Source organism: Salvelinus fontinalis, chromosome 41 (assembly GCF_029448725.1).
Source record: "Salvelinus fontinalis isolate EN_2023a chromosome 41, ASM2944872v1, whole genome shotgun sequence".
In the NCBI taxonomy this organism is placed as follows: domain Eukaryota; kingdom Metazoa; phylum Chordata; class Actinopteri; order Salmoniformes; family Salmonidae; genus Salvelinus; species Salvelinus fontinalis.
In genome coordinates, this window is record NC_074705.1 from 9,697,535 (window position 1) to 9,709,757 (window position 12,223).

The 12,223-nt window shown below is 41.3% G+C and overlaps 1 protein-coding gene across 6 annotated transcripts in view; it reads left to right on the top strand.

Moving 5' to 3' along the window:
- Positions 1–4,279: 4,279 nt before the first annotated feature.
- Positions 4,280–12,223, top strand: part of LOC129840679 (ATP-binding cassette sub-family C member 4-like) — a 39,744-nt gene continuing 31,800 nt past the window's right edge. For 2 of the 6 annotated variants that reach the window (XM_055908723.1, XM_055908726.1), the window contains exon 1: positions 4,280–4,389. In XM_055908723.1, the coding sequence (XP_055764698.1) occupies positions 4,316–4,389 (74 nt within the window). In that variant the 5' untranslated portion in view covers positions 4,280–4,315. Of the gene's footprint in view, positions 4,390–4,961; positions 5,172–8,689; positions 9,068–12,223 lie in introns of those variants that run through there. The other 4 variants (XM_055908725.1, XM_055908728.1, XM_055908729.1 and 1 more) reach the window with 4 other exon arrangements.

Sequence of the window (12,223 nt, forward strand, 5' to 3'; positions counted from 1 at the left end):
ACATAGGCTTGGCATGGCTAGGGTTCTGTCATTTGGCATGGTCAAAGTGCATTGGAGCTCACGCACAAAGTATTTGAACAACGGGATGGATGTCTCAGTCTTTTAAGAACTGAATTCATCAAACTTGGATGAGGATGCCATGGCAGTAGGTGTATGCTACACACTGAGGTTCCTCCTTACACACTCTCAAAGATTTCAGACAAGGATATTTTCTGGTCGACTGTCACTGCCAAGCCGGCAGGCTGGGACTGGTCGATGCTAGAGCTGTGGTTCATAGCATCATCATTAGAGTGCACGTAGTCTCTGTCATAATAGTGGGAAAGTGTCACCCGATTCAATAACCACGCTCCGTACTGAGGTTGGGTTTGGTACCGGCGGGGGAAAGCTGGCCATGATGTGCACGAGGGCAGACTCAATGGTTGCAATACGACTGTCCAGTGACTTAATCTCCTTGGCATCTCAGGGCATCGAGATTTGTGCCCAGGATGAGCGATGGCGTTTATTGGTTGATGGTTCACGAGAGGAGTGAGTCGAGATTTCAATGTTCTCGGTTTTAATTTCTGACAGTGACTGTAAACATTGACGGTATTTAGTGTCTCAATCACATTACAGGAAGGAGTTCCCATAGGTCATTTGGCGACCCGTTACAAAAACGAAAGAGATCTGCTTGTAAAAATTAAAAACCTCTTAGGAATCGGATCTCGCTAGTGGGATCAAATTTGACAACATCCTGTGAAATTGGAGCGCTCCAAATTCAAATTACAAAATCGTAATATTAAACATTCATGAACATACAAGTGTCTTAAATAATTTAAAATGTTAACTTCTTGTTAATCCAACCGCTTTGTCAGATTTCAGAAGGCTTTACGGCAAAAGCATACCATGCGATTATTTGAGGACATCGCCATTGATTTCGGTAATCCACTCCTTCAACATGCACACAAAGGAATCCAAACATCTACCGGTAAACTTTGTCCAAACAAGTCAAACAATGTTTCTAATCAATCCTCAGGTACCCTAATATGTAAATAAATTATAATATTTCAGACGGAAAGAACGGTGTTCAATAGAAAAGGATAATAATGAATAGCGCACCCTCATTCACGCATGCCAAAAGCCTACCTTTTCTGATGAGAACACCTTGGGCAAACTACAACTACTTGTTAATTTTTCAAGAAACAAGCCTGAAACCCTGCATAAAGACTTGACATCTAGTGGAAGCCATAGGAACTGCAAGCTGGGAGCTATTTTTTGTATATCCCATAGGCTTGCATTGAAAAGGCCTGTGAAAACAATTCTGGATGGATTTCCTCAGGTTTTCACCTGTCAAATCAGTTATGTTATTCTCACAGACATAATTTTAACAGTTTTAGAAACTTCAGCGTGTTTTCTACCCAATGCTACTAATTATATGCATATCCTAACTTCTGGGCCTGAGTAACAGACAGTTTACTTTGGGCACCTCAGTCAGCTGGAAATTTAGGATACTGCCCCCTAGCCTTAAGTTAATTTTAAGGAAGTAATTTAGCCATTCATTGTACTCATTGCAATCTGTAGAGTTGTTATTTTCTCAAGTTTTCTTGTGACATTCCTGGATTACTCATTATATTAATAAAGTTTGATTAATCAACAAATACGATAGTCAGTTGAAAAAAGATTAAGGGTACAAGACTATGTACATACTGTACACTGCTGTTGGCAAAATCACAAAATATCCCATCAAGCCAAGTGGGTAAAGCTTCCCGTTGTCACAGTTCCAAGACCAGTCAGAAACACCCAGCTAACCCTACGCTAATAGCGCCGCTGCATCTCAAAACTCAACTTGGATCCGCGTTAAGTAACAATGATATCCTTCTCCACCGTCATCTTACGACAGATATCTCGAACCAGTCATGACTTCAATAAAACAATACATCATTTAAGTTGCTTTCCAGCGAATTTCTTAGTTACATGTTTATATAACTAACAAAAGAGTTTTGAAGTTGAGGGTGCAGTATTTATGAAGATTCGCAATGAGGACGAAAACAAGCATAGTTCAGCTAGCCAGCTAGTTTAGCCCAGTAGTGGTGTGTGAGTAAAATCCCTTGGGAAGCCAATCTAGGAAAAAAAGCCATAATTGTGTTGTTTGCTCTATAACCTGTTAGTTCATATGCCTTGCTACTGTGACATATAGCGTGATATATAGGCCTAAGGCGGAGACAATAAGACAGTGGCAGAAATACATTTAACCACACCTTTGTTTCATCACAAAAATGAGAGGAACAAAGCATATTACATGGAACAAACAGTTACATCAGTGGAGGCCGCTGAGGGGAAGACGGCTCGTAATAATGGCTGGAACAGAGTGATGGAATGGCATCAAACCATATGTTTGATGTATTCGATACCTTTACCCTATTCCGCTACAGCCATTACCACAAGCCCGTCTTCCCAAATTAAGGTGGCACCAACCTGCTGTGAGTTACATGACCTACAGCATGATCAAGGAAGTTAATGTTTACGACATTTTCGGATCACTAAACAACTATTGATTTAGAACCACAGAGTTACCGCAAGTCGCAAAGAAAACAGGAGCTGCCTCCACTATTCCAGCACCGTTTCAACTTCAACATTTCAACATCATCAAATCCTATATGCTTTGTCTAATACAGTGACAACCAAAAGATACCAAAAACAATTTAATTTAATCAACGTAAACTAAATATGATGTGACTGTCTATAGAACTGATTACTGTGTGTGTGTGTGTGTGCGTGCAAGTAGAAAAAACATGACTCACCCTACTTGTAGCGAAACGCCAATGACATCCTTCATGTTGATGAAACGGTCAATGACTCTGTCATACAGTAGGCCAAAGCACTTAGTTGTTGTTGTCCTAGGCTACCTGGCTAAAATGTTTGCTCGCTAGCCTAATTTACTCTCAAGGGCAACGATGCGCCAGGCCAGCTAGATTACATTAACCTACTACATCTAGCTACATATTTAACTTCCATCCTCTCAGGCCAGGGGCACAATGTATGAATTTATGTTTGGATCAGAATCGCCATTGTAATCATTGGCCAGTAAAACCAGCACAAATCCCTATCTCCATCAATGGCTAATTTAGGAACGAGACGATTTTAGCTAGCTAGCCACTGGAGAACAACGACACTACACAATGCAACAATTCAAGTTTCTGTAAATGATGTTTTGCTTTTGATATGATTTGTGTGAAGCCAAATCCAAACAGGCTTTTTTTGGTATGCCAGGACCATTCACAGTTGAGCTCAACACTGATTGCCTATTATTTTATTTGGTATCAAGGGAGGCCAAATGCTCGCTGGCTTTCCTTACATTCAATGCTATGGGCAGCAACAATGTCATACCCTTTTTGGCCAGACAGCATCAGATGGGCTACACATACTGAGACAGAGGGGATATATTTTGCTCACTCGGATGCTTTCTCCATTGAGATACAAGGAAAATTATGAAACACAGAGACAAAATAAATTATTTATATGTTTTTTGGGGGGGAAGCCTGGTTTCCTTGGCATCTATGAATAGTGAAGGCCGCTGAGGGTAGAACGGCTCATAATAATGGCTGGAACGGAACTAATGGAATGGCATCAAACACATGGAAACCATTTGTTTGATGTATTTGATACCATTCCACCTATTATGCTCCAGTCATTAACATGAGCCCGTTCTCTCCAATTAAGGTGCCACCAACCTCATGTGATGAATACCTGCCACTGGTTTAGCCAGGGAAACCTGTTCTTATTATACCTCGGTAGGAAAACCGGGGAAAACTAGCTCAGGCCATGTGCGTGTGTGTATGCCATCGCACCCATTCCGCTTCAGTCATTAACATGAGCAGTTCTCCCCAATTAAGGTGCCACCAACCTCATGTGATGAATACCTGCCACTGGTTTAGCCAGGGAAACCCGTTCTTACTATACCTCAGTGGGAAAACCAGCTCAGGCCACAAGACTAATTCAGCAGAACTTTTGTTTTACGGCCTTATATCAGGAGCTGGTGACGAAAGGTTTGATTAAATTTGTAAGTCGCTCTGGATAAGAGCGTCTGCTAAATGACTTAAATGTAAATTAAACAATTCAGACTGAAACAAATCAATCAGATTACTTATTTATATGTAAGTATAGCAAATCAATATACAATCCCGAAATCAGCTGTAATTGTCAATAGTAAAACAAAGCTTAAAATTATATTTGAGTGAACTCTGAACCCTAAACACAGAAAATGAATGGTGAATTCGACTGGACACAGTAGACTCCTCCTCGTATTTATTTACACATTTTGGCGTGGTGTCATTGCACAATGGAACAACTGAAGAAAGATGTGAAATTTAATCCATCAACAACAGCCAATTTCTTTTCACGGGTGTTTTTCTGGTAAGTACTTGTTTACAGTTAACACTAGCTCGATCTTTTGAAAGTAGCCAGTTAGTATTAAGGGTGCGTTCGTAAATTCGCTCTGGCTATCTACTCCGATTTCAGAGCACTCTTGTCTGAGTGTGCCAGAGTTCAGAATAACAGGAATTTACGAACGCTCAACACCTGTTGACTATGGCAGGTGTCAGTAAACGTAGGCCAAAAAAGCGTGATTAAATTGTTGCCAGCAGCACAGTCACCAATGATATGGGTAACATAAAAACAGCCCAATCAGCTCTGCTAGGGCGAGTAAAATGGTCAGCGGTCTCTTCTCATTTGGGTCTGGAAGTAGCTGTATTTGGGTCTGGAAGTAGCTGTATTTGGGTCTGGAAGTAGCTGTATTTGGGTCTGGAAGTAGCTGTATTTGGGTCTGGAAGTAGCTGTATTTGGGTCTGGAAGTAGCTGTATTTGGGTCTGGAAGTAGCTGTATTTGGGTCTGGAAGTAGCTGTATTTGGGTCTGGAAGTAGCTGTAATGTAGTGAACATTATGCCACAATCCAGTCCGTGTATTCATTCTGTGGGGTTCCAGTTCCATGTTTTACAGTAGCCAGACAGTAGGAGTGATATGCCATGTGAACTATAACGCCGGCATACTTAGGAGTAAAGTTAAACTAAAGTATACGAGCGCCCGGACATCAGTTCTTCTAAACATAAGACATCTAAACAACTGTGGATGTTACATTTGGCGACGAGTGAAACGCACAAGAGGCGAATGCAATTTACAAGACGAACTACGTGCCTATGTGAGTAAACGCAGATAGCAACAACAGCCTAGTTAACATTGTACATTACAATACCATGATGTGCACACAGGACCCAGTTCAATCGGCTCGAGGTCGAAAAAATGGATCAACAGATTCAACAATTTTCTAGTGGCATTAGACATCGCGGATAACACACAGAAAAGGGCATTACTGTTACACTATGCAGGGTCGGATGTGTACGATATATTTGACACACTGCAAGATACCGGAGCAGCTGATGGCTATGACACAGCTGTAGTCAAGCTCAATGCATATTTCTGTCCAAAAGTCAACACAGAATATGAAACCTACGTTCAGGCATACAAGACAAAATGAAAACGAAACCTTGGATCCTTACCACACAAGATTGGGGCAATTAGCATACACATGCGAGTTTGCAAACGTTGATAAAGAAATCAAGTCACAGATAATACTAAGCTGCAGTTCCGCGCGCCTCCGCCGGATGGCGCTAAAGGATGGTTCAATTGCTTTCCAACAGCTACTTGATACAGGCAGGGCAGATGTCGGATAAACAAGCTGCAGGCATTGAGAATGCTCAATCAAAATCACAGAAATAACTCTCAGTGCGTGCTGTACAAAAGAAAAAAATATAACAAAAGCCAGGGCTATGAAAGTGACAAAAGTCAAAACAGAACATGCAATAACTGTGGAGGAAAATTCCCACATGATGGAGGACAAACAAACTGCCCTGCAGGGGGGAAAAGATGTGAAGGATGTGGAAAGTTGAATCACTTTCCAAGAATGTTGTAGATCAAACCACAGTCCACTCCTCCATGCTGAAAAACTAACCCAATGGCGTCCGAAACGTAACATAAAGTGCAGTCACATGATGACAAGATACAAAAACAAAACGCCTCACCAAGCTTGGATGATTATGTGTGTACACTACAGAAACCGTCGCAACCACACATCCAAGTCCAACCATTATGAACACAACTGTGGATGTTATTAGTGATTTGGGAGCACGTGTTAACATTGTTGATGAAAAAACAGGCTAAGGCAAATATCTTTGCTTATGGCTCACCCGAACCATTTCCACTGAGAGAAATTCACTTCACCAATCCGCTCCAAGACTAAGACGGTGGATACCACTTTCTATGTAATCAAAGGTGACTCTGGCTCACTACTTAGCTGTCAGACAGCAACAGACATTGGACTTCTGAAAATAATCAACCCACTATCCACCCCAGCTGAACCAACTGATGGTTCATTTATAAGCCAGCTTACCAATGAATACCAGGACCTCTTCCAAGGTATAGGAAAACTGACTTTCAAGTGAAGCTGCACATTGATGACACAGCCAGCAGTACAACCACACAGGAGGATTCCTTTTCACGTGAGCGAAAAAGTTCAACAAGAGCTTGACACACTTAAAAGCCAAGACGTTGGAAAAATTCAGCGGGTCAACGCCATGTATATCCCCAATAACACACCAAAACCCAAGACGCCTGATAAAGTTTGTCTGTGTCGACATGCGCCTTCCGAACACAGCAATTCAACGTGAACGACACATCACACCAATGGTCGACGACCTCATCCATGATCTGAATGGAGCAGTGGTGTTCTCCAAGCTAGATCTTAATGCTGGATACCACCAGCTTGAGTTACATCCAGACTCAAGGTACATCACAACCTTCACTACACATACTGGCCTATTGAGATACACCAGACTGAACTCTGGCATAAATTCAGCTGCCGAGGTGTTTCAAAATGCAATACAGCAAGTGCTGCAAGGCATTCCCAACGTGAGAAACGTGAGCGACGACATCCTCGTCTTCGGTAGATCTCAAGATGAACACAACGCGAGTCTTAAAGCTGTGTTTCAGAGAATGCGAAAGATCTCACGCTGAACAAAGAAATGTGAATACAGCAAAACAACGAGTGTTTACAACCATGTTTTCTCAGAGAAATGCATTTCGGAGGATCCAAAGAAAATCAAAACCATACAGAATCTGCCAGCACCTCAAAATGCCTCGGAAGTCCGCAGTCTACTGGGCATGATACAATACTGCTCACAGTTCATACCAGATTTTGCAACAGCCACACAGACTCTTCATGAGCACAGAAGAAAAGATCACACCTGGTCATGGGGACCACAGCACCAGTCTGCGATGGAAAAATTAAGAACCTGTCTGATGCAGCACACGACGACAGCCCACTTTGACCCAGCCAAGAGGTCGACACTGTTAGTTGGTTTAGGTGCCATACTAAGTCGGCACAACCCTACAAGTGATAAAGACGCACATATCATTGAATATACCTGCAGAGCGCTCTGAGGTTGAACAGCGCTACTCACAAACCGAGAGAAGTTCTGGCGATCATCTGGGCATGCGAACACTTTCACTTGTATCTCTATGGAGCTCACTTCACAGACCATAAACCACTAGAGCTTATCACCACTCACACCCCCAGCATGACTTGAGCGATGGAGACTGAGACGACAACCATACAACTACACTGAAGTACAAAGCCGGTAAAGACAACCCTGCCGACTACATGTCAAGACATCCCATCGCAGGGGAAACCCCACAAAAAACCTCTCGCATGGCAGAGGAATATGTGAACTTTATCATTGACAACACAGTTCCCAAAGCGATGACTCTAGAAGAGGTGCAAGAAGAAAGAAAGAGACAGCTCTACAGAAGGTGATGCGCCTATTGTCCACAGGAACCTGGCAAGATTCACCATGTGACACACAAGATGCTGATTTCCAAACATTAAAAGCACTATTTCGCATGAGACATGAACTAACTAATCAACGCACAAGCAAACGTCATCCTGAGAGGAACACGGCTCGTTCTTCCAATCTCTCTCCAAAAAAAGCAATCAATTTAGTTCACACAGGACATCCTAGGTATTGTGAAAACAAAACACCTACTGAGAGAGGTGTGGTTTCCAGGCATAGATGACATTGTGGTAAAAAGCAATTCAGCACTGCATTCCATGTCAATCTGCCACTGTAGACAGTGGTTTCATATGATTTTCTATGTCGAAACTACCCAAAGGTCCATGGCTAGAAGTATCAGTCGATTTCTGCGGGCCTTTCCCATCGCGTGACTACCTACTTGTAGTTGCTGACGAATACTCAAGGTATCTGGAAGTTAAAATTGAAGTCCACTTCTGTCCTTCCCAAGCTTGACAAAGTTTTCTCCTCCTTTGGAGTACCTGAGATTGTCTGTTTTTACAATGGACCTCCCGTCAATGGACAATCCTTCACAGATTTCAGCCACTACCTTGGATTTAAACATAGAAGATAACACCTTACTGGCCGAGAGCTAAATCCGAAGCAAAATGCTTCATGAGAACACAAGAAAACTGTCACAGCCACAAACTCTGAAGGAAAACCTTGGAAACAAAATCTCTACAGTTTTCAGGGGAAAGAGCTGATGCTGATATTTGGAAGAAAACTCTGCACTACACTTCCCACAATGCCTCACTTTGCACTAAACACCAAGCTACGTGACACTGATCAATGTGCAAAGCAACGCATGAAAGAGACTGCTGACTACAAGAACCGAGCATGACCCTCCACACTCAAACCAGGAGACATGGTACTGTCCTCAAATCAAAGGAAAACTCATGACTCCCTACGATCCTAAACCTTAAGTTGTGAGAATCAAAGGTTCGGTGATTTACAGTGATGCGTTCTGGATGTCTGTAAACCAGAAACTCATCATTCTTCAAAAAGCTCCCACCGTTAATACCTGTTGACTTCGACCCCGAGCTGTCGGAAGAAGACGACCTGAACACTTGTCCACAGGACGCTGAACAACCAGATCAAGACCCAGTTCCAAACCCTCGATACCCTATGAGAACCAATAGAAGACCTCCAAGATATCTCTTTGAAGAGAAGTAATTAATCAAGTTCAAAAACGGTGAAATAGTTAACCTTAATGTTGTATCCCAAGTGAATTTTATACCGACCAGTAGTGATAACCCAAGTTTCTTTATTTTGAAATAAGGGAGGGATGTAATGTAGTGAACATTATGCCACAATCTAGTCCGTGTATTCATACTGTGGGGTTCCAGTTCCATGTTTTACAGTAGCCAGACAGTAGGAGTGATATGTCATGTGAACTATAACTCCAGCATACTTAGGAGTAAAGTTAACCTAAAGTATACGAGCGCCCGGACATCAGTCCTTAAACATAAGACATCTAAACAACTGTCTAAACAACTGTGGATGTTACAGTAGCTAGCTAGCCAACGCGTTAGCCAGTTAACTTGGGTGCTTGACTGCCGATGTGAGGTCAGAATGCTCAGATGAACCCTACGCCTCGTTCAAAGCGTCCAGTCTGCGCTCTGAAGGCTCCGAAAGCTAAACACTCTGAATTTACGAGTGCACTCTGGCATTCCAGATTGAATTTACGAACACAACCTATGCGTTCTATGGAAAATAATTAACAATGTGGAAGGTGTGTATGGAGCCAGATACCTGCCAAAAGGTTGAACGTACACTACCGTTCAAACGTTTGGGGTCACTTAGAAATGCTTTAAAATAACATCAAATTGATCAGAAAAATAGTGTAGACGTTGTAAATGACTATTGTAGCTAGAAACATCAGATTTGTTAAAAAAAATTATAATGGAGTATCTACATAGACGTACAGAGGCACATTATCAGCAACCATCACTCCTGTGTTCCAATGGCACGTTGTGTTAGCTAATTCAAGTTTATCATTTTAAAAGGTTAATTGATCATTAGAAAACCATTTTGCAATTATGTTAGCACATTAAACTGTTGTTCTGATTTAAGAAGCAATAAAACCGTCCTTTTAAACTAGTGGGGCATCAGCATTTGTGGGTTCGATTCCAGGCTCAAAATGGCCAGAAACGAATAACTTTCTTCTGAAACTCGTCAGTCTATTCTTGTTCTGAGAAATTAAGGCTATTCCATGAGAGAAAATGCCAAGAAACTGAAGATCTCGTACCCTCAAACACCAGTCTCAACATCAACAGTGAAGAGACGACTCCGGGATGCTGGCCTTCTAGGCAGAGTTCCTCTGTCCAGTGTCTGTCTTCTTTTGCCCATCTTAATCTTTTCTTTTTATTGGCCAGTTTGAGATCTTTGCAACTCTGCCTAGAAGGCCAGCATCCCGGAGTCGCCTCTTCACTGCTGACGTTGAGACTGGTGTTTTGTGGGTACTATTTAATGAAGCTGACGTACAATAATCCCTTTCAGAGTTTTGGTTTCATCTCAACAACAAAAATAATGTACACCAAATGGCATGTGAGGAGTGCTACCCGAACAAGCATAACACAGTGTATGCATGTATGTATGTATGTATGCATGTATGTATGTAATGTATGTATGTATGTATGTCTATTTATTTTAGCAAAGTCATGGAAACTGGAAAGAGGTGTCCGGCTTGTTTATCAAGTTAAGTCGCCATTGTCTATTACTCCTCAGTTGAGTTGACTTCACATTTGATAGCTAATGTAATGGATTTGTTTGCCAGAGCAAGTCTAGACCGCACAAGCTGTATTATGCCGACAACAGTGCAGTTTCAGTCAGCCAGGTGTATCTCTACAGCATGGGCATACCTCTGGGTGAAGTGGACATCCCCATGCATGCACCTTATCAAAATATGACTAATTCAGTACCATCCCGTTCTCGATGCTTTGCCTGAAATCATAACCAGTAGTACACATACCCAGTAGTGCTCTCCACTAGTATTGGCACCCCTGGTTAAAAATTTTTTGTTTATGCTCATAGTCTTTCATTCAAAACATTCACAAAAATCTAACCTTTTTAATTAAAATGAATTATCATAAAACATATTGTTTAATTCTCTTGTTTAATTAGGAGTTTTGGCAAGGAGAATGTCTTTGTTCTCCATAGGCTCTCTCCCTCCATACTGAGAGTTTCCACCAGGAATTTATGACTGTTGTAAAACCTGATGTGAGAGAGGGAGGGAGCCACGATATACACCCAAAAGAGTCACATCGTGACACATTGTTTTAACAGTGTTTAATCATGATTTCTGCTGACAGACTTGATAGGCTACATGTTTTATTATTAAGTTATTGACTGTTCTAAGTTCCCTAGTGACCAATTTCAAAGCTGTAAAAAAAAAAACTTGAGGCGACCCTCAGATAAACATATTTTTTTGTGCCCTCTCGGATAAGTGATCATACCTTCTGTAAAATTTAAGAGTTATTGTGTTGATATATGCACATTATAGTAATTAATACCCATGAAATATGCTATTTCTTACCAATTGATAAAATGGGTTTTTCATGCTAGCATTCGTGCCTGCATGTCACAGTCACACAGTAGCAACAAAACTTGCTGACCTACAACAAAATAATATGCATTTTGTCTTATTTTACTGTTAAATTAACCTTGTGTTGTTATACAGTGCCTTGGGAAGGTATTCAAATCCCTTGACTTTTTCCATATTTTGCTACGTTACAGCCTTATTCTGAAATGTATCAAATAAAACATTCCACAGCAATCTACACACAATACCCCATAATGAGAAAGTGAAAAAGTTGAGTAATTTTGACTAATTTCGTAAAAATAAGACATCAATACCTTATTTACGTACAGTCGGAAGTTTACATACACCTTAGCCAAATACATTTAACCTTGGTTTTTCAGTTTTTTAAACTCTAAACTTTTTATTTTAGGTCAGTTAGGTTCACCACTTTTATTTTAAGAATGTAAAATGTCAAAATAATAGTTTCGAGTGATTTATTTCAGCTTTTATTTCTTTCATCACATTCCCAGTGGGTCAGAAGTTTACATGCACTCAATTAGTATTTGGTAGCATTGCTTTTAAATTGTTTAACTTCGGTCAAACGTTTTGGGTAGCCTTCCACAAGCTTCCCACAATAAGTTGGGTGAATTTTGGCCCATTCCTCCTGACAGAGCTGGTGTAACTGAGTCGGATTTGTAGGCCTCCTTGCTCGCACACGCTTTTTCAGTTCTTCCCACAAATGTTCTATAGGATTGCGGTCAGGGCTTTGTGATGGCCACTCCAATACTTTGACTTTGTTGTCCTTAAGCCATTTAGTCACAACTTTGG